General features: G+C 38.9%; 1 protein-coding gene across 1 annotated transcript; it reads left to right on the forward strand.

The window, feature by feature from the left end:
* The first annotated feature begins 552 nt into the window (after window positions 1-552).
* Window positions 553-19,676, forward strand: rundc3ab (RUN domain containing 3Ab). Its single transcript, XM_079801299.1, has 12 exons — window positions 553-762; window positions 942-1,064; window positions 7,080-7,195; window positions 7,307-7,434; window positions 8,039-8,124; window positions 8,332-8,421; window positions 8,616-8,696; window positions 11,628-11,790; window positions 11,883-12,040; window positions 12,658-12,777; window positions 13,511-13,605; window positions 18,389-19,676. Exons 1-12 carry the CDS (start codon window positions 740-742, stop codon window positions 18,529-18,531), a joined length of 1,326 nt encoding a protein of 441 aa, XP_079657425.1. The 5' UTR covers window positions 553-739; the 3' UTR covers window positions 18,532-19,676.
* The last annotated feature ends 3,738 nt before the right edge of the window (window positions 19,677-23,414 follow it).

Genomic DNA, 23,414 nt, shown 5'->3' on the forward strand with positions numbered 1-23,414 from the left:
TGAATTGCCACAAGTGACAATATAAAGGCTGCCATTCAAATTCAATTGTTGATATCAGGAGTTTAATTGTTGATATCAACAATTGAATCCTTGCCATCAACAATTAAATTCCTGATGAACAATTCAATTCCTGATATCAACAATTCACATTTCTAATATCAATAATGTAATTGTTGATATCAAGAATTCAATTCCTTATATCAGTATAATTTCAGATATCTAAAATGGCTTTTTTACTCGTAACAATCACATTCATTCAAGAATTAGAGTTTTTACTAGTTGAAATTGAATTGTTGATATCAAGAATTAGCATTTTAACTAGTGTAAATTGAATTGTTGCTATCAAGAATTAGGATTTTAACTAGTGAAAATTGAATTGTTGATACCGAGAATTGGCATTTTAACTAGTGAAAAATGTTTTTCTCGTTGATATCAAGAATTCATATCCTGTGAATGAATAAAAGTCAACCCAGCTTGCCATATGCCATAGCCTGTGCTATTTTGTGCACAGCCTATTTTGTGTCTGAAGCCCTCTAGCGGCAGCATTGGTTCACTGCGTCTCAGCAGCGGTGGAAAGGTCTGCGCGTCCTTCATGCGCATCCCTTCAGCATTATACGACCCTCTTAAAATATCCATTTAATTAATCTTATGCATTTAGCCTCATTGTTGTTTAATATGAAAAGCTCTTTCTGGATTTGAACGAAATGTGAAACATCCAAAAAATGATTTTGCTGATCCGATGGATGCTGAGATCATGATGAGGTCAGTATAGAGGAGGGGTGCAGACGGTCGTCATCGGTGTCTCTCTTTGACAGCGCTCAAGGAGAAAGCCTCTGTTCATCAGCACTTTATAATAGTGGAGAATGGCGTTTTCATATCGACTGTCTTCGCCTGTTATGCCTCATCTCTGAATGCGGTTGTGTGTGTATTTGTGGCGTAAGGGAGGGGTCCAGTGGGATGGAGCAGAGTTTCATGCAGTCCGCGATGGCTATGGGTGCACAGTCCAAGAAAGGCTTCTCCAGAAGCATCGCCGTGGAAAGAAAAAACCTTATCACGGTCTGTAGGTGAGTGACAAGCTTCCAGAAGTCACCAATGTAGCCTATGTTGCAATGTTTACGGCCTTCAGGAGTCATAAACAGGGATGCGATCCGAACAAATGTATTTTTTACGCTGCATTTGTTACCTTAATTCGTTTACTAAAAGTGAAACGGGTTTATTGGGAGGTTTGATGGAAACAAAGGTGAACGTTTCACCATCATCCTAAAGAAATCTGTAGATATAGCCTGTACGTTGGTGAGGTGTGTCAGACATTTAAACACTTCACGGAGGTCTGTATTGCTAAATATCTTTGGTCAAGTTCTGTTGACTTGTTTTTACAAATCTGTCTGCATATTCCTAATTATTAAGGGTATATTATCAAATGTGTGTGGACACAAACATTATCTTTGAAACCGGTCAATGCACGCTATGTGATTTATGTCTGTTCCCCGGATGATGTCGTCGCTATGACGACAACCTTCCTCCCGCAAGGGCAGCAGGGCTGACGGGGGCCGATGGGAATCTGCGGTGATGTAGAGAATAGGGGTCATACAATGATGCGCTTTAATTATCAAAATTCGGAACAATATCATTGAACGTTTTGGGCCCAAGTGTCTCTATTGTTTCTTTATGGACATATGGTTCCACGAATAACCTTTAACATCCATGGAAGCTTTCCTTTGCTCAAAAGGTTCTTTAGATGGTCCCACTTTATATTAAGTGTTTTCAGCTAGGCTATAGGCATAGACCTATTAACATTTAAGTTAATATTTTGCATACAATGCGCTTATTGTGTACATAGAACACATGTTTTTACAAAGTACAAAAGGGAATCCAGCAACACTTTTGGTAAGGGGAATACTTTCTAAAAAATACCAATGCATTACAGTTTAAGGGGTATACAACAGACACAATGGCTGCGTCCGAAAACCTAGGCAGCTGTCTCGTTGCCTCGCTGCCTTATCAGACAATGGCTTGTAAGGCAACGTTTGTGCATGAAGGCACCTCACAAAACTGATTTCGGACAGACTTCTTAGGGAGTGTAACTGTTTAATGATCTACAGCAAAATACAGAGAGCTTTGGTGAGAACTAAACAAATATTTCATTACTGCATTAGTAATTTCTCGCCAGAAATGACATCAGAAGTAGAAAATGTTGGTCAAAAACGTACATTTACACACAAACTGACCAGCAAACGCAACTTTCGGACGCTATCTTTTTTTCAAGCTCAACTGTCACAGAAGGGAAAGCACAGGATTGTGGGATATCAAAGGCAGCGAAGGATACAAATATGCTGCCTTCAAAAATTGATCAGATAAGGGTCTCTCAGGAGACAGGAAGTGAAGCTAACGTTAGATTCGGACATGCCTTGTTGCCTTCCTGCCTTGAAATGTGTCCTCCGAAGGCAGCATTTTCCAGGTTTCGGACGCAGCCAATATGAATATTTTAAGAAAAGGTCTCCATATTAAGTTACTTATTGAAATGAACAACAGCTGACAAGCTCCACTCAAGAGTCACACTGATTGGTTAAAAGGTTAATTATCGAAATGAAACAATCACCCAAACATTTTTACACACACTTTTAGTCACCAAACAAAAAGGTCACATTTGCCATTACAATACAATAGACAACATCAAAGAAACTCAAGGACAAAAGTGCCCATTCATACCTAGACTTTTCAAATAGAAGATCCAAAAAGCCTCTTGTTTCTTCCTAATATAATCATACCACCTCTTGTACTCTGTTTTATCTTTGAAATAACAAAGAAGAAAAAAGATTATATTTAATGGTTACACTCACAAAAAATTATTGCAACAGGGCTCTTTATATCCTCTCTGTTTATTACACTTCTATGTTCTGTAAATTTTATTACATGGACATTGAATCATATAAATTACATTTTTGGCTTGCATGTTATAAAACTCTTAATAAAGGACTCTTATTTCAAGGATGATTAAAAAACTGTCCCTTACCTTACCCGCATCCAACCTCAGCCAGAGTTTTGCAATACATGAACAGAATAAGTACATTGTACAAAACAATTATTATTAGTAGTATTAGTATTAGTATTATTATTATGTGCATAGTAGTTAAAGACACCTAATATAAAGAGTGATTAAAATGTTCTTCTCACTAAGAACAATCTTTCAGTAGCACTTTATTTTACAGTCCTGTACCGCATGTACATACCATGTACTTATTATAGCAATTACAATAACTGGGTTATTACCCTTAACCCTTAACCTATCCCTAAACCTATCCCATGTAGTTACCTTACCAGTGCTTTCTTTGGTAACTACACTGTAAGTACATAAGCTGTAAAATAAAGTGTAACCATTTTTTCCTTTTAAGAACTGAAAGGTCCTTTAGCAACAACCAAAATGTGCATGTTTTGCAATACAACATGAACACTATAAGTACAGTGCAGCTAACAATTGCTTTTTTGGCGTTAATACATAGTTAAGACACTTAATAAAAAGTGGGACCAAGGTTTTTCTCTCCAGTCTCTGGCTGTCAGGCCCCACTCCGCCTATTGTACTGCTGTGGAGGGCTGTACTGAAAGAGTCATTGTTGTGATCAGAACAATTGATGGTGAAGTCACTGCTGTTTTTGGAATTTACAGGAATAACACCACTCAACGTATTACTATATCATCTTATGCATTAAATAAAAATGTAGTGTATAATGGTACAGTATAGCTTCCCACTAAAATGATGGCATCAGATTACAAACAATATTATTAATTAAATGCAATTATGTTAGGAAGCCTGATCAGATGCTGGGATGGGCTCCAGCACTCCTACGCTAAAAAAATAAATAAATCAGAGTTTAAAAAATTGAGTTAAAAACATCTTGCTTATAAAGAAGTAGAAAATAATTATTTGTATTTGTAACAATTACATTTTTAGGTTAATGGTCTATACCAGTGGTTCTCAAACCTGTCCTGGAGTACCACCAGCCCTGCACATTTTGTATGTCTCCCTGGATCTGACACACCCATTGCAGGTCTTGTGCTATGTATGATAATACGCTATGTATCTGTTCAAAACACTGCAGTTCTATTCATGACTTATCTGTGGATGAAGTAAGTACAGTAAGTAGTTAAGTAGAAAATGTTTAGTCATTTATCAGAAAGATTCATTTAGCACAGTGATCCAAACTGCTATGGAACACACTTACTCATCATATCAGCATTGGCTATTACCTAACCATTGCTTCTCGCAACAGGATGCATAGACTTGAGTGTATTAAAGACTTGATGATTTAGTATATTATCTTTGTATCTAAAATTGTTATTTGTTTCGTTTTTTAAATATGTAATGTAGCCTAGCCTATTAGTGTGGACAAATTTAAAGAGTCTCTTTAATAAAGATGGTATGCTTTACCTATAGATTAGCCTACCTTGTGACACTCTTTTTTAAATTATCCCTTATTATTGCATATAGTGTGCAGTGCACATCAAATCTTACAAAACTGAACTTACACTTAACTGTTAACTTACACTTTCTACTGTAATAAGGTGAAATTAAAAGTTTTCCTTTAAAAGAACATTTTAAATCATTATGTTTTAATAATATTTTATCATTAAAAAGAAGGACACTTATTTTGATGTGTTAACATTACAACTACACAATTAATAGTTAAAAGATCGCAATCTCGATTCAAATACCCACACAATCTCATTCCTAAATGACAACAGGTCGTCTGTGTCTATTAAACCTTTGACAAAGTCACACCAGAACATTCAGATCTGCGTTGGCGCTGCCGCTGAGCCAAATTGGAGCATTTAAATCAGTGTGCGAACATCACATTTGTTTTTTGCTTTAGTTATTTATTTTGTCCTGCAGCAGAGCCCTGTTTAGGTTTGAGGATGTGCACACACCTTCTTTGTATTTTTACAAATATTCATATAATCACAGAAGTACTAGGATAAAAGTTTATTGTTGGGATATAAACACTGATATCAATTAACAGAAGCGATCAAAATAGAGCAAATCACCTTTTGGAAGTAACTTCAAATAATGTTTGGATCATTATATTGTTACACCAGTAGGTGGCGACAAGTGACTGTTAAAATTATTCATCCAGTAATGAAACAAGTGAAGTATTTATGAGTTATGCCAAGTTCCAGGCAACCCGTAAGTCATGTTTTTCCAACCTTCTTCGCATAAAATTGCACTGGAACGGCAGTCAAACCTGTGACTTCCCACCCGTGAACTCGTATTAGATCGATGTACTCCCAGTTACGAGCTCTGACGTCACATAGCCCACGAAACAACAATGGCAGCCCCCGGTGTTTATAAAACAAATATACAAATAACGTAAAATAAAAGGTATAGCGGCTTCCTAGAACGCAGTATTAGTCATTCTTATTATATATATAATTCATTCAGATTAATTTAACATCTTAAATACACAGCAGCAATTAACATTTTGTTATGTTATGTTGTTTAGTTGTCTGTTGAGAATTGTAGTTAACACACTAAAGTACATTGAAGTATGATTTTAACTGTAGTAGCCCATGTTATTGTCACAAATGGTTGCAGCAATGGTAATAACACTCAGGATTTAGTCACGGCAGTCTCTCTTTATTAAAAAACAAAAAGGTAACATAAACACTCTGGATACTCAGGATCAACACTCGAACAGAACCACCAACTAAATTGGACAATGAACTTACACAAGGCAAACTCATACACGGAAATTAACAACAGTTGCAAAACATAATCATATCATCCCCCCATCAAGAAGGTGCGGCCTCGTGCCTTATAAACAACAATCAAATACAAAGAGTCCAACGGAGGAGGATTGGAGGGAGTTTAGGAGGTGGGCGCAGTGGAGGCACACAGGACAAACATAAGAGCCAGGGCAGAGCAACCAGTGAGAGAGTCTAGGGAGGAAACGATGTAGGCAGGAACCAGTGAGGAGTTAATGGGAGGAGGAGCCAGGGTGGAACCCTCAGCCATAATCTTAGGGCCAAAGCCTACGGCGGAGTCGAGTGAGGGATGAGCCATGGTGGAGACTATGCAGGTGTGACCAGGAGGAAGACTGACCGAGAGGAGGCAGATAGTGATGGAGACCCAGGCGAAGCCAAAAAGCTGAAGAGTACGGGCAACACTGAAGGTCCTGGAGACCAAGGGGGAGCTGCGGGGATGTGCGACCAGGGGGAAGCCAAGGTGCTTGAGGACTGAGGCAGAGCCGAAGGGAAGGTGGAGCCAGACAGAGCCCAAGGGGTGGAGGAACAAAGCCCATGTGAAGGTCCGGAAGTCCATGGCGAAGGCAGAGCAATGACTGACCAAGGTAAAGCCAGAGGGACAGGGAAGCCTGGTGGAGCCATAGGGACAATGAGCCAGGTGGAGCTGAGTTGACTGGCAGAGGTGGAGTGATGGGCACAGAGGTTCTAGACAGAGCAAATGGGTCAACAGTCCAGGGCTGAGCTATAGCAAACAAACAGTCCAAGGCAGATACACAATGCTTAGATCAGGCAGAGTAGGAGGAGACACTGGAGTGAGACAGTGAGGACTGGGCTGAAGGACTGGGGCAGTGCAGGCAGGAGTTTAACAAACTGGACACACAAGTTTCTCAAGAATGACCTTGGCCAAAGCAGAACAGACAGACTTCTCAGGGATGGACTCCTTGGCCAATACAGGACATTGAAACACAATGAAAAGCAGAGAAATCATTCCTGATTTGAGCGCTATTCTAAGGTGAGTAGCATGTACAAAAAAAAGAAAATTACACTTCAAATAGCCAGATGATGAACTTAATTATCCTACAAACAAAACAAAGTGTGGAAGTTTGGACACTTCCTGCACTCAACTGTCCCAACTTTCCTTGCATAGCTGAGGGGCTCTGATGTTGGATGATAACCTTATAAAATACTAGATGGTAGAGTACATAGTGCATTGTATAAGTGCATAGTGTATAACGTGTCATTTGGCACACAACTTAGGTCTGTAGGATCTGTTTTTGTCTCTTATAGATGCAATCAATCAATTAATATTGGAATACATCGTATTATTTGTGTTTGTATGGCAGGTTTTCTGTAAAGACACTGTTAGAGAAGTACACAGCAGAGCCCATTGATGACTCGTCTGAGGAGTTCATTAACTTTGCTGCTATTCTGGAACACATCCTCAGCCACCGCTTTAAAGGTAAGAAATAAAAGAAGGTAAGAAATCACTAGAACACTTACTTTTTAACTGTATTAGAACATTAAGGATATATTTAAGCCAGTGATGTGAATGGAGGCATGTATCTTGCAGGCTCTGGCAGCTGGTTTGATGGCCAGCGCAGTTTTTGGGACTTCATCCGTCTGGCCTGCAGTAAAGTCCCCAATAACTGCATAAGCAGCATTGAGAACATGGAGAACATCAACTCCTCACGAGCAAAGGTGGGCATGCAAAAGAGTTATAGTAGGATAAGTAAATACCGTAATTATCAATGCTGCATTCTATTTAATACACAAACAAAGAAATCCATGGTACTTTTTTGCACCACAGTAATGGTAAGATAGAAATACCTAGGTTCTTACTTAGGGATAGTTCACCCAAAAATGTAAATTGTGTCATCATTTACCTCCTCATGTCATTCCAAATCTTTATTGCTTTCTCTCTTCTGTTGAACATAAAAGAAGATATTTTGAGAATGTTTTTAGTCCATACAATGGAAGTCAATGCTAACCAAAACTGGTTACCAACTGGTTAGCAACATTCTTCAAAATACATTTTTTTTTATGTTCCACAGAAGAAGGAAAGTCATACAGGTTTGGAATGACCTGAGGGTAAATGAATGACAATTGTCATTTTTGGAAACTGTTATGAATACTTGAAAAAAATGCTTGACAATAATTTGACTGATATATTTTATTCTCATAAACACTTAACTGGACTCAACTTATTTTAAAGGTGTTCATTAATGTTTCTGCAGCATATGCATGTTTGATATGGTTTGTATGATGAAGCTTGCAGTGATTTGTGCTTCATCCATGCCTCTAGGGCAGAGCATGGCTACGGGTTGCACTAATGGAGAAACGTCTGTCTGAATACATCGCCACTGCTTTGCGAGATAGTCGCACCACAAGGTCAGACTAACAGAGAAAAAACTCAATCTTAATCATACCACCAATATGATCTATTTATGGTCACACCCAGGCATCAATACATGTATCCAGTTTAAACGTAACAATTTAGTCAGCCATTAAGAACATTAAACTATTGAATGTAGAAAATGGTAAATCTGTAATGTGATTGTGTGTGTTTATGTATTGCATGTGTGTGTTTGTCTGCAGGAGGTTCTACGATGAAGGTGCCATAATGTTGCGAGAAGAAGCAACTGTTCTGACTGGAATGCTCATTGGACTCGGAGCGATTGACTTCAGGTAAGAGGATGGATATTGTGAGGGATATAAAACACACACAAATTCTCAGCATGATGGAACCTCATAAGTAATTGATTTGGAAAGCTTTACATAGGCAGCAACCACACTAATGTAAACCGTACGATATTATAATGCTGGTTCTGTAACCAAGCTAGAATGTTATTTAATCTTTGTTGATCTGTGTTTGTTGTCAGTTTCTGTTTGAAAGGAGAGGCTCTGGATGGGAAGTCTGAGGCTGTTATTGACTACACTCCTTATCTGAAATTCACACAAAGGTGAAGAACTTTTATATTCTATTGTACAACTCCGTTTCATGCAGGGAATGGTGTGGGTGAAATTTTATTTAGATTTTGTATTTTATTTATATCACCCCGGCTGCACATCATATTTTAATCGTGAACACGATTTCTGCTTCTCTCTATTAAACATCGCCACAGATATTGGCCCGCTGGTCTTTTCATTGGTAACAAGCCTCCACAAGCTTTCATTCAAGCAAACATTCTCAGTAGCCTCGTTTCCATTACAGATTTGCGCAAAACTTTTGTGATTTTTTCTAAAAGTCAATAAAAAAATATTGTGAAATGACAGCGTTTCCATTAACCGATGTTATGCGACCAAAACAATTTTTTTCCTCTCGTGATAGGTCATTCCAAAAATTATGCAACGTATGTTGGTAGTTATGTATATCCCAGCCACCGAACTAGCCATTATTTTTAATGGAAGGAAACGTGTGTTATCCAAGCATTAAAGCACCTTATACTTGAGAGTATGAGGTGTTTCTGGGTGTTTCTCCCTCATATCTGCTCCAAGGTCTTGATAAATTGTTGCATTTCTTTGTTAAGAATCCAATATTCCTGTAATTCTATTGTCTTTTATGAGTTTAGTAAAGAACTCTGTCTACATCATCAGATGCGCACATGTCCGGAGACATGGAGTGGGGTCAGACATATGATTTTGACCACTTCATTGAGTTTTGTTTTCTAGAAAGTCTTTCTTTAAAATTAATTTAGTTTTATATAAATTGTATTTTAATTTTGATCAATGTTTAATCAACTAATTGCCTGTATATTTAATAAATAAGAAACAAACGTGCGTTGACGTGCATAACTGGCCTGTTTCCTCGGCCTCTGAGTAAGGCTGAAACTATAGCGTCTTTCTGTTTTAAAAAAAATTCTTGAATTTATGACTTGATTACAGTAGGCCTATAGATAGTTATGATATTTGTGGCTGCACTGGGGTCCGTTATTACTAGGTTAAAGTTACGCCACTGTCCTTATTAGGAGAAAATATATGTCGTTTTAACAACATAAGATCTCTTTATTACAAGCAAAGATGTTGTTTAAAACGCCATAACATCTTGTTATTACGACATATTTGAGTGGAAAGAAATAATATTTAGGCCCTATGTGGCAGCAATGCGTGACCGTACCAGGTGACCTGTAAATGCGGAAAAATGTTTTCCATTGCAGTTTTGCGAAAATTTCCTTTTTCGAATTGCCTGAAAAACCACCTCATGCGAGCATAAAAACTTTTTTGCGATAAATTAGAAAAATAAATTAAAAAATAAGACGCGTTTCCATTGGCCGTATTTTCAATTCGCACTTCAATTTGCGCAATTTGAAGGGTAATAGAAACGCAGCTAGTGATGTACTGTAATTAATTCAAACATAAATCTCGACTATATTGTTTGCAGTTGCTGAATAAATACACTTGTACAACCTCTGTGCCACATTGCAAATTCTTTTTTAACATTGTTTTAAATTACATTCACATAACGACAGCATTTTGCTTCAGGGGGTTGGGCAGAAGGTTAATCTTCTTCTAAAATTGCTTCTTTCAGTTTTTCCTCCCTGTTTGGCCTGAAAGACTTTGTTTGTAGTCATCCAATTTGAAATGGAGACTACAAACATAGATCTGGATCTGAAACGCGAAATGTTTACTCTGAAATTGTTGTTGATAATAAGTGATCAACCGATTTTACATTTGATCACAATTAACTATTATGATATTGTATCATATAAGAGATACACATTTTTTTTTTTAAATAAAATGAATTTATATACAATAAGGAAAAAATTAACCCAAAATATTATAAAAATGGAAAATGCGTAATTCTTTGATAAGGCTGCTTTTGGAAGTGACAACTATTTCCTAAAGTAAATCTATAGAGTTCAGTCAGATGTGAATTCAGTGAGAATTTTGAACTGATGACTCTTTAAACGTTTCATTAAAAATAGCTTTTAATTAATTTCTGTTAATCAGCCAGGTAGCCACTGTTATTGGTTGGTGTTGATCAGTTGACTATAGCCAAATATAGTTTAAATATATGTATCAGTTTATCATTAATTTTGACAATGTACAGCCACATGTGGTCATTTTGGTTGGCTGTCAATGTTTTTAGTGCTCATCAGCTGTGAAATGTGATTCCAGCAATATCGTTTCTCTCTGGTGTTGTAGTTGTGTTGTGGACAAATTGACGTGAGAGCGCAATTCCAAAAAAGCGCAAATGGGAGTGGAAAGTTCTGTGTGTGATCTACTGACAACACGCAAATTAAAGAACACAGACTCAGCTGGATCATTTCCATAATGAACAACACAGTCTACCAAGAGCAGCACAAATTAGCATCTGGTTTAAGACGTGCTTTTTTTGGGGTGGTATATAATGGTAGCCTGGATGCCAGCCGAACTTAGCCCCGCACACAACATTTGAGGTTGGGAAGTTCGGTCTGGACTTGATCCGTTGTGGAGCAACTATGCTCGAACCAGAGCAGTTCAGACCAATCAAATTGTCAGGACGGGCTTTATACGATGATGGACAGATGATCAACAGTAACGCTATCAGGCTAAAATAATGGTGCAAATATCAGTAAATTGACAAGCGCAAACCTTAGTAAATCCCCATGCGTGATTCATTTAAATACTCTCCTCCCATAAATTTTGCATTTGAAAGAGAAACTCCTAAAAATGCATATGCAATAAGGTCAGCCCTAAAAAAAAACCTTGTCCACGCATTTTCAGCGCTAATTTTTCACTGCTTGTCTTTAGTAAATCCTGATAGTAGTTCTTAACGGCTAAAGAGGATTTGCACGGGTGCAAGCTGTTAGTAAATTTGTCCCTAAATCTTTATTGTTATCATCCTTGGTGTGAAATGGCCTTTAGTGCCACTGCTCAGTTGCCATAGTAATGAGATATTGTGTTTTGTGCAGTTATGATTATCTTAGTGACGATGAGGACGGTCAGAGCGTGGACAGCAGTAACAGTGAGGAGAGCGTTGATCATCCTTACATCCCTCTGGTCACCGATGAGGAGAGCTGGAGGAACAAGTGTCGCAAAATGGAGCAGAGATTCAAAATCGTCAATGCGCAAAAGGTTCAACACACATTTCCTATAGTGGGTGAGTAACACTCAAATTAATGTTTCATGTGCTAAAGTGTGTGTTTTTTTGTATTATTTGTGTTTAGGGGTACCTTGAGGAGCTGGTGAGGCTGCGGGAATCTCAGCTGAAGAATGTGGAGATGGAGAATAAGAAACTAACAGCTGGACTAGAAGAACTGCAACTACAGAGCCAGAAAGAGAAGAGAGAACTGGAGAACATCATACTAGAGCTGCAGGAACAACTGTGAGAGCAACATACACACACATCACTGATTTTTGAGACATGGGATGTTTATGGAATTATTTTTAATGGATTAGTTTAGACATATTCACCTATTTTTGGTGAAACTGCTTCTATTATCAATCATTTAATGTGAATCAACACTGTCAGATACAAAAACATGTATCGTGAAAATGTATTTTGAAAAGAATCATATTTTGGCACATCACATACATTATGTAAAAACAGTAGCTATTTTGTTTTTCTTATGTATCTAGCTACTTAGAATGAGGGAAATTATCTAACAATCCCTCCAAAAAAATATCTTTACTATTTCCGTGACAGTGTTGACATGATTGTGTCGTGAAATATTACTACAATTGTTTTTTAATATATGAATAACTGATCATGTTAACTAAAATTAAAGAGGTGTGAAACTTTAACAAAAGTTTATTTCATAGAGTTCTTTTTAAGATACATATTATGATATTACGTTTAATGTATATGTTTATCTAAATGACATTACATTTTGATCTGAGGACCATCTGTGGAAATGTTGCTATTTTAAAAAAATATATATGAAAAACTAAGTCTAAGTGCACTAAGTTCATAATATGTTTTTGTCTTTAACTGTTTTACAGGACAAGTCTGATTCCAGGTGAAGCACATCCTCTTTCTAAGGATTTGTCAATCCCTCTTGTTAACCAGTGGCCAACACTCCACAAATACAACAACCAGGAGGACAGGAAATTATACCACAGGTGATAAGAGGCTCTCTTTCATATGGGCTAGCTGCTTACTCAAAATCTCAGTCATTAAAGGTGCAGTGTGTAGTATTTATGAGGATCTATTGACAGAAATGCAATATAATTTACATAACTATGTTTTCAGTGGAGTATAAAGACCTTACATCAGAGGTCTTCATTCCTGCTCCTGGGTACCCACTGTCCAGCAAAGTTTATTTCCAACCTGATTCAGCACAACTGCCTGTATATTTTCAACAAGTCGTCCTGAAGAGCTTGATTAGCTTCAGCTGTCTTTGATTAGGGTTGGAGCTAAACTCTGCAGGACAGTGGGTCCCCAGGAGCAGGGTTGAAGACCTCTGCCTTACATAATGAACCGTTATGTTTTTATCATCTACATACACCGCGGGTCCCCTTACAGTGCAATCGCCATTTTGCGCCGTCATGTTTCTACAGTAGCCCTAAATGGACAAACAGCTCTACAGAGCGCAAGTCACTTTCTGCTCTCTCTGGCGACGACATTTTTGTCCTGTGTCGGCCACCATAGCTTCTCTATGTGCTTCGAAAGGTAGCGGTGGGTGATTTTAATTCACCCACCCAAAATAAATTACACACTGCACCTTTAACCAACCGGCTGGCGCTGTGTATTGATTTTGTGTTACTTATGTACTGTATATACTGTATATATTTAGAATGCTGACAAATTTTTTTATGGCAGATGAACTTATGCTGTGGGTCTGTTGTCTTCTAGGGGTAGTTTCCCCAGCCCGGAGCCACATATCAGCCTATCCACAGATTCTCAGAGGTCGGAAAGGAAACAGAATGGAAAATCCTGGTGCACAGCAGGTATATCTTAAAACCCAACTACAAGCTTAAACTTGGCATGAAATGGAAGTTGCAATAGTATTTTCTTCTCTATTGTGACGCCTATCCAAGTGAAACAGCTTTTTGAATTAGAAAAAAAGGTTTCACTTTATTTAGATAGTCCACTTTAAACATTCTACTAACTATAAGTAACTTTGCAACTACATGTCAACTAACTGTCATTAGAGTATTAGTTGACTGTCAGTAGACTGGTAGGTTATGGTTAGGCGTTAGGGTTCGGGTTAGTAGAATAAGTTGAATTGTAGTTGCCAAGTTACTTATAGTCAGTAGAATGTCTGTTGGGGGACCAAAAAAATAAAGTTTTAGTAAATGTTAATCAGACGGTCTAAAAATGCTCTAATGACAGTTAGTTGACATGTAGTTGCAAAGTTACTTATAGTAAGTAGAATGTCTAAAGTGGACTATCAAAATAAAGTGTTCCCGAAAAAAATGTAGGGCGAGAGTGACATGTGAGTGAAAGGCTGTCCCACCCTCGTGGCAGTAAACATGTCATCAGAGAAGAGATGTAAGGGATGTGCAAGAGGGAGGGGAAGTAATTTTGATTAAAGATTACGAGGGCACATGAAAAATTTAGAAACAATACAATATAGATACTGCAATTCTGAAACAATAATCGTTCAATTGATTACATGGTGACTTTAATGTGGTAGCTTTGTTTTGAACTTGCTGTCTAGTTTTAGTGGTTGTTCAGCGAAGCTAGGTTTTTGGAGCATGGTAACTAGACTTTTGACTATCAGGTGTGGTCCTCTTTAGAGCTTATTCTGACAGAAAATACCTACTTAGGTGGAGTCGGTCTATGGATCAAACAAGTTGATCAAACTGAAACTGTCTGAATTGGTTTGAGAATCGGGTTGAATGGTTTGTTCAGTTCCCTGCGCGCACTGAATCTTTTCTCACTCTGAGTCGTAACAGGGAATTTAAGAACATCAAGAGCGTTGGATGAAGTGTCCGTGGACCTAACATTAAAGTCAATTAAAGGCAAATCTGCAAATGCATCCTATTATTTGCCAGCGATGAACATCTTTATTGGTTGAACATCTGTGTATGTTGTTTGTAAACGAGCTATCTTCGATTTCAATTAATTCAGGTAATACATTTTTACAACCAAACAGATTATTACGCCACGATACCACTACTACAAAAGGATGACATTACCAGTAATATTTGGACATATACCTCAATTTATACATTAGAAGATTAGAAGATTGCATTTGTAGTATTTGACTGGTAAACTATCAGTATATTTATATGTTCACTTGTAGTGCAGTTACAGTCCAAATAAAATACTTAATTGTAAACTAGTTGTGCACTCAATGTTTACTATTGTTCCACCTAAAGTATACTTAAAAGTATACTTTTGTACACTAAAAAGTGGTCCAATTTAGTCCCAAGTAGTATTGAAGCAGTACACTTACAAGTATACATCTAGTACATTGATATTAGTTTACTTTCTACATAAAGTATACTTAAACATTTACTTGCACTTAAAGGTGCAATAGGTGATTTTCTACAGACACATTTTTTTGTTATACTGGTTGAAAGTCTCCTAATTTCCTGATAGCAATCACTATGTTAAGCGTTTTTAATGTATTTTTATAATATATACCCAGAGCTGCCAACTCTCACGCATTGGATTGGTTTCACACGCTCACACGCTCACACGCCACACCCCCAATTTCTCACGCTGAAGTGTCAACCCGGTCGGTCAAATGCCTGAAAGATGAGTTTATCTATAGATCTACTTGTTGAGCCACTCGTGATCTAGTTATGCTTTCGGTGAGGGGTTCAAGATAAATGTGCAAATAAATACAGTGTAGTGCGACCAAAAGCTACATTCTGTTTTGGGTTCTGACGAGAAAGAGCCTGTAATGAGCGAAGCGGTGTGGTGTGACGGACGCTCAGCTCAATAATCCGCTCTATGAAGGCGCTCCACTCATGAACCGCGTACTCAACGGTAAAACAACGCACTCTCAAATCCTGCTCAGACATTACATTTATCTGTAGGCCTACTTGTTGTAGCCACTAAACAATTTATTTTGTTTCATATTTATGTTTAAATATTATAATGCTATTTTAAAATTTAATCTAGGCTATTATGAAAAGTGCAAAGATGCGTATAATATGTCAAAGACTTCTTTAAGTTTTGTTTTGTAGAAATTGGATCTTAATTTTAACCAATGTTTCAATTGCCTGGATTTAATAAATAAGAAGCAAATAGACTATATCAGACAATAATCGTGACGGAGGCGCCGGAGCACTTGCATTGCACATGAACTGGAGCGCATCTCATAAATATACCGAAACGCAGCAGGCCACTTGCCTCACAGACATGAGAAATATGTGTATAAAAAGCTTGAAATGTCCACTTTTAAATTTAACAATTCAAAACTATATATATATATATATACACACAGTGGGGAGAACAAATTTTCGCTACACTGCCGATTATGCCAATTTTTATCATAGGTACACTTCAACTGTGAGAGACGGAATCTAAAACAAAAATCCAGAAAATCACATTGTATGATTTTTAAATAATGAATTTGCATTTTATTGCATGACATATGTATTTGATCACCTACCAACCAGTAAGAATTCCAGCTCTCACAGACCTGTTCATTTTCCTTTAAGTAGCCCTCCTGTTCTCCACTCTTTACCTGTATTAACTGCACCTGTTTGAACTCATTACCTGTATAAAAGACACCTGTACACAATCAAATCAAACAGACTCCAACCTCTCCACAATGGCCAAGACCAGAGAGCTGTGTAAGGACATCAGGGATAAAATTGTAGACTGTTGGCGCAATTATTAGAAAATGGAAGAAGTTCAAGATGACAGGTCAATCTCCCTCGGTTTGGGGCATCATGCAAGATCTCACCTCGTGGGGCATCAATGATCATTAGGAACTACACGGCAGGACCTGGTCAATGACCTGAAGAGAGCTGGGACCTCAGTCTCAAAGAAAACCATTAGTAACACACTACGCCGTCATGGATTAAAATCCTGCAGCGCACGCAAGGTCCCGCTGCTCAAGCCAGCACATGTCCAGGCATGTTTGAAGTTTGCCAATGACCATCTGGATGATCCAGAGGAGGAATGGGAGAAGGTCATGTGGTCTGATGAGACAAAAATAGAGCTTGTTGGTCTAAACTCCACTCGCCGTGTTTGGAGGAAGAAGAAGGATGAGTACAACCGCAAGAACACCATCCCAACCGTGAAGCATGGAGGTGGAAACATCATTCTTTGGGGATGCTTTTCTGCAAAGGGAACAGGACGACTGCACCGTATTGAGGGGAGGATGGATGGGGCCATGTATCGCGGAATCTTTGCCAACAACCTGCTTCCCTCAGTAAGAGTATTGAAGATGGGTTGTGGCTTGGTCTTCGAGCATGACAACGACCCGAAACACACAGCCAGGGCAACTAAGGAGTGGCTCCGTAAGAAGCATCTCAAGGTCCTGGAGTGGCCTAGCCAGTCTCCAGACCTGAACCCAATAGAGAACCCATCACTCACAGTTGAAGTGTACCTATTATCAAAATAATATATATATATATATATATATATATATATATATATATATATATATATATATATATATATATATATATATATATATATATATATATATATATATATATATATATATATATATATATATATATATATATATATATATATATATATATATATATATATATATATATATATTCATTTTTTTTTCTGTGTACAGTAATGATGCTCAATGAGACAAAAAAAAATTTGCTTTGTACGCGACAAAATTTTGGTTGGCCCCACCAAATCTCACTCCAATATTTTTTGAAAAGTTGTTAGCCCTGATATACCATCTGTGGAAGGCGTAGGTCCATAAAATGTTTGTTCAATCATTGCATTCAGTCTGAATGAAATGATTGCATGTGTTCCCTGCTAGTCAACGTGTGTTTGCATACCACTGCGCAGCCTGATCACACAGACATATTACAGTACATCATCAGCGCGTTCACGTGCGCTGTGCAGACAGAGCGAGACTGTAGTTATTGTAGTACTGTTACTCACTGTACTGTAAAGTTTTCTCACCGTGAATGATGCATGATATAATCCAATAACGTTGTCTCTGGTTGTCTAGCTTCTGGTCTGTGCACGTTCATGGGTTTTGGAGAAGGCCTGGCTTTGGACGGCCATTTGCAGGGAGGTTGGGACTGTAGGCTTTTAATGTTAGCAGGCTAAAGTTAGCATTTTCCAGATCACCTATTGCACCTTTAAGTATACTTAATAAAATTAACTTTTCATAAGGGTACCACCTTAAAGTCACCATGAAATCAAATTTGAGTGTTTATTATAAATTATTTAAATAAATCTGTGCACATTATTTTTAAATTTATATAGCCTCATAATCTCTAATCAAAATAACTTCTCCCTCTCCCAACAACTCTTTTATGATAACTTGTGCACCGGTGTAAGGGTTGGACAATAAAGCTCCTTCCAGCAACTGGTCACTAGATCACAGCAATTGGCGAACTCAAACAATCCAGTCAATTCCTGATGGACAAAGTCAAGTCCCGCCCCAAATTTCTTCTAATTTAATAAGCCTTTTCAATCTGATAAACATCACAATGGGGATGAAAATGCGATTGCAACTAATGTTTCTTACCAACTTAAAGGGAAAAGTTGTCAGTTGTGGATTTTCCATCAGGAAATGCTATTGGTATTCATCAATAATCTCTATTTCCTCCATTTTCATTTCAGAAAAGGACTACACACCCTCTATGTTAGGTCTGTGTGGTTCTCTGTCCTCTTTACCCAGCTGTAAGTCCCTGCCAAGCCTGAGGTCGACAGAGTGCCTGGTGAACATCAGCGCAGAGCCCAGTCCTGCTCTAACCCCCAGCTAGGAACAGCAAATGAGACCAATTTCACAAGCAGAGAGAATCTACACTGTCATCTAAGACATCCAAAGATATAATGGCTCGGGTATAGCCTGTGTAAACCGTGTTACTCTAATTCTCGCAGAAGTATCATCCTGTTTCCCCTTGAAGTGAAATAGCTAGACCACTGTAAATATTGTGAGATGTTTTCTCACAGATTTTTCTTTGCAGAGCTATTCAAATGCAGGTATCTCTGAATGTCTTTGCTGTTCAGGTCTTTCTCCTGACTTGTTGCGGTAACCAGGGAAGGCAAACTGTGGACTATGCACTGACTGACCTGAGACCTGCCTGAATTGTCACTATGAGATGCCAACACAGTTTTCCCACATTCTGTTGCCCTTTAAAATCTCCTATGGGAACATACACTTACAAAACACCTGCAAACAAAATCAAACAGACAGTTACAGTCAGAAATTAACTATGAACGATGTGTGAAAGAAAGCATATTATAGTTACAAAGTAGTATTTTGACATTATCGTCAATTTTGTTTAATTCTCACATTTCAACCATCTAAACATCACCTTTCTGCCAAATAACATGCAAGAACTGATAACAAGATTATGTATATGTCTTACTTTACAGTCTACTGTACAGCTACAGTGGTAATAAAATGAAAGACATTTCCGGAATAGCTGCCTTATTCTTCTTTTCTTGCCTGTTGAAATAAGTTTGAGCATCCTGCACATGATGGCAGTGTACTATTGCTGAATGACCGATAGTGAACAAATGGACCAGTATATATCTGCATACTGTTGTATTGTACTGTATGTTTGACATCTATTTGTCATCTGTTGTTGCATCATTACAATACGTCTGCAATGTGTGGCCCACTGTCCTTTTTGGTATATTAGCAGCAGATTTGCATAAATTTTAATCGCATTGGCATCATATAAAACTGATAAGCTAGATTTCCCCCCTCCATTGTCAGTGTAATTGAAAGTCTATTTGTTTGAGAATGTGTGTGTGTTGTGTTAGACAGCTGTTCACCTTCAATTAGCGTTAAATGAATTTGTTTTTTTTTTTATTCATTGCACATTTCGTTGTTTAAAAAGCCATTGGAAACTATGCTGTTTGTCACTTAAAATCGCAATAAAACTGCCTTTTTTGTCCTAATGTTTTCCATTGAGTTATAGTTGTTCCCTCTGTCTTTATTGTTTTTCTCTTCTGTTCCACTGGACAGCCAATCTCTAAATGTATGTTTTTGTTTTTAGGACTGTAACAACTTGACATGTAAATGCATAAAAAAAATCTTTAGTTTTGTTTCCTTAAACAAATTTTTTTTGAGTGCTTCTGGGTGTGCTGTATATAGTTTGTGGGCGTTAAGACTAATGGTAAGATAAGAGAAAGATACTTGAGTGGAACAATGAGAGAAACTGGTGAATTTAACTCTCTGATACATGAATTATTAATTCACAAAAAAAAAACACTTGTCAGAATGTTGATGCTATGGGAACACTTCTGCGTAACCGGTCTGTGAAGTTTTACGCCACTGGCCTAAGTGGTGGACATAAATGCAGAGAGCCCAAACAGGCCCTAAAAGATAAAGACTCTCCTGTTCCGCAAACTGTAAAGGCAGATGAAAGAAGACCTGAAAAACCACATAATGTGTCACTGAGGAAGGCACCTTTGGGACAAAATCCAGCCTAGGATTAAGAATAGCTTTGACTCCACCAGGAGCAAAATCCTGGCAGGAGGAGGCAATTTTGCCTGGCTCCGCCCTCCTACGTACTTCCGCTCAATTTTCATCTTCCTTCAGTACTCCGTCTGGGACTGCGGTATAGTCTTAGGTTTTCTCCGAACAAATTTTTAGCGCTCCAATCAGCGAACAGAGGGAGTGACTGAGAACGATGACGTTGATGTCGTGCGCTAGTTTGAGTTGTAGTTCAGTAATGGCGGCGGAGAAAAGATGCGAGCGAAGCCATTCATTCCGTTGTGGCACCACTGCCGAATGTCCAGAAGTTAAAGCTGGATCAAGAACAATCTTTGCTGAGTTTTTTTGGTGGCCATAATGTTGTGTCCCGGGAAAAGTTTGATTTTCCAGCTCGCTCCGTTAGTTGTGAAGGAGTTGGCTGAAGCCCCGGTAATTGTTTCGCGTGTGGTCGGAAGGTATTGTCATCATTTACAGGGGCTAGTCAGTGATTTTATTGCCGTCCGTCTCCCACCACCCATGTAAAAATCCCCAGCCGAATTACCTACTGTTTAGACAAACACCAAGGTCGTGTGGTCATTTAATTGCTGTTCGAATCCACATCTCTGGGTTTTCAAGAATAGATCACTTCAAAATTCACTGTTTATATCCTTTTTGACAACTGCAGAGCACCGTGCGGTTGCGCTTCGCTGTAATTTGGATGCATTTCTAGAATTGTATTTCTTTAAATGCTAGCAAGTATTTTCAAGAGCAATATATTTCATCACCGCTCAAAAAATAAAAGGACGAAAAGCACGTAAACATTTGAACTGGGCCGTTATTTACGGCAGCATATATTCTTATCATACCAAGCATATGATATTTTATTTACAGTATACAATCATATTATGGACCTCGTGAGCAGCGCAAAACTCTCCCCTCCACCGTGAATAAATTACAATCCGAATGCACAAGGTTTTATCACTGAGGTGGCTGCACACATTTATTTTTATGGACTTCCATGTGAGAAATAAAGGCGAACGGCGCATGACATGCGTCACGACCAAACGTTAGCGATTGGTTATGGCAGATCCAGAGTGGCTCTTGGCAGATCCAATAGTTTTAAACTTCAACAGAGCACCCGCCTTCAAGGAAGTAAACGCTTGTCAATGGAGAGTGGCCATACTCTCTGTACAAATGAAATGTACGAGAGTCTGGTAGGACCAGGCTAGAGGCAACTGACATGGGCTGTAAAGATCCCTCAGAATGGAAGGAGGGCCATCCAGGAGAGATATCAGGTCTGAACACCAAACTCGGGTTGGCCAAAACGGGGCTATGAGTACCAGACAAATCCCATCCTGGCATATCAAGGCTAGGACTCCCGGGAGCAGAGCAATCAGAGGAAAAGTGTACAGATGTAACCTCGACTACGTCAGTACCATAGTGTGAATCAGAGTGGACAGCTCTGCCTAAACAGGATGTTGCTTCCTTATTCAGTTACCAGGAATGTAGACTGCTCTCAGTGAGAGCAGCTCGCCCTAGGCCCAAAGCAGGATCTGACGCAAAAGGATTTGGAAAGAGGGCATGAACGCAGAATGGTTTATGAATGCAACTACCGAAGTGTTGTCTGATTGGACAAGAACATGGTAGCCTCTAAGATCTTGGAGGAAGTTTTTAGAGCCAGAAATACGGCCCTCATCTCCAAGCAATTTATATGCCAAAAAAGATAGTGAGCTGCAGTCTAGGACTGCACCCCTGACCGGGAGGGAAGCATCTGACATTGGCATTTTTCAATGACACGATACCCCCAACATGGGACTTTGGGCCAAGAACAATGGTTTCTTCCCCATCATAAGCATCTGCATGTAACCCTGATAACACAAATAGTGACCATATATGGACTATATAACCTATAGTGACCACAATAGTTTGCCCACGGGGAAAACCCCTTGGTCTTGAGCCATCACTGCAATGGTCTCATGTACAGTACAAAAGGCCCAAAGGAATCACGTTGGATGCAGCTGCCATGGGGTTTTTTGCCAGTAGCCTTCCGAGCAGAAATTACGGCACTCAGATCTGGCCTCTCTGCAACACAATGGCAATCATCAAATTGCAGAGGGAGCAGGCCATAATGCTTGGTGGTGCAGAGAGCCAAAACTGTGGCCCGGCGGAGTTCTGTGCCAATTCTCTCGCCTACATCCAGGTCTGCAGTGGCACACGCTTTGCCCACCAACCCAGCTGTAACCCTGCAAAGCTTGGTGGGCAGCGTCTGAGCCTTCAGAGACAATGCCGATTCAGACGAGAGTTAGCTAACGTCTCGTCAAACTTAAGCATTGCTCCATGTCCATGATCGTTTAGACCTCCAATTGTCGGATAGTTGGACAAGGCAGGTGTATAAACATAAGCCGAATACGGTTTTAACCAGGATCTCATCAACTCGGTGTAGGGATCCAGAAAAGTTGAAAGGCTCCTATGCGGAGGTTTTGCTTTTTCAGATAGAAAGTACTAATCCAGTTTACTTTTCCTGAGCGCTTACTGCTCCTCGGCTGGCCAATCAAGGGATGGCATTTCCTCAAATCCTCCCGCCTCAATGTTAACCACATCCAACTCCTTGGAGCCAGATATAGTTAACATCGGGCCCTCGTTCAGATCAGAAGAAACTACAGAGCAGACTTCTGGATCCAAAACAAAGGTTTTGGGGTTGGCAGATGAGACCTGAGAAAGGGCAGAACACGTCTCAGCTGTATTTGTGACACCCATGATCTGAGCCGCTGTGCTACCATGGGGTGCACAAGCTAGGGTTTCCGCCTCAGAGAAAATAGCCAAGCGGGAGCGGAGCACTCTAATTGAGAGTCATTCTCAATGCACTAAGCCAGCCTCCTCGTGAGCCCCCTGACATGCTTCACTCCCAAACAAACAACATGGAGACACATGCCTTCTGAATTGTTTTCTCGCCATTCCAAAAAAAATGTTCTTTCATATTTTGACAAATATTAAATAAGACAAACGGTTTCACATAGTGCTTCCTGAAGACAAAGAAGCTGACGATGCCTAATGCAGGTACCCTTTTATAGTCATTATGGAACGCCATTTCACGTCATATGACTGCCGTCAGCCAATAGAATTAGCGTGATTTCACACATGCCGGTCATGCGGAAGAGTTCCCATAGCATCAATATTCTGATGCAGCGTTGAGTTCCCTCGAAAGTGAATCCAATGTTT

The sequence above is a fragment of the Gobio gobio genome (genome assembly GCF_949357685.1).
Source record: "Gobio gobio genome assembly, chromosome: 20".
Classification (NCBI taxonomy): Eukaryota; Metazoa; Chordata; class Actinopteri; order Cypriniformes; family Gobionidae; genus Gobio; species Gobio gobio.

Coding starts and splice junctions, on each gene's coding strand:
- rundc3ab (XM_079801299.1), top strand. CDS start 740: ATGGATGCTGAGATCATGATGAG. Junction 1,065..7,079: donor AACCTTATCACGGTCTGTAG/GTGAGTGACAAG, acceptor TTTGTATGGCAG/GTTTTCTGTAAAGACACTGT. Junction 13,606..18,388: donor AAAATCCTGGTGCACAGCAG/GTATATCTTAAA, acceptor TTTTCATTTCAG/AAAAGGACTACACACCCTCT.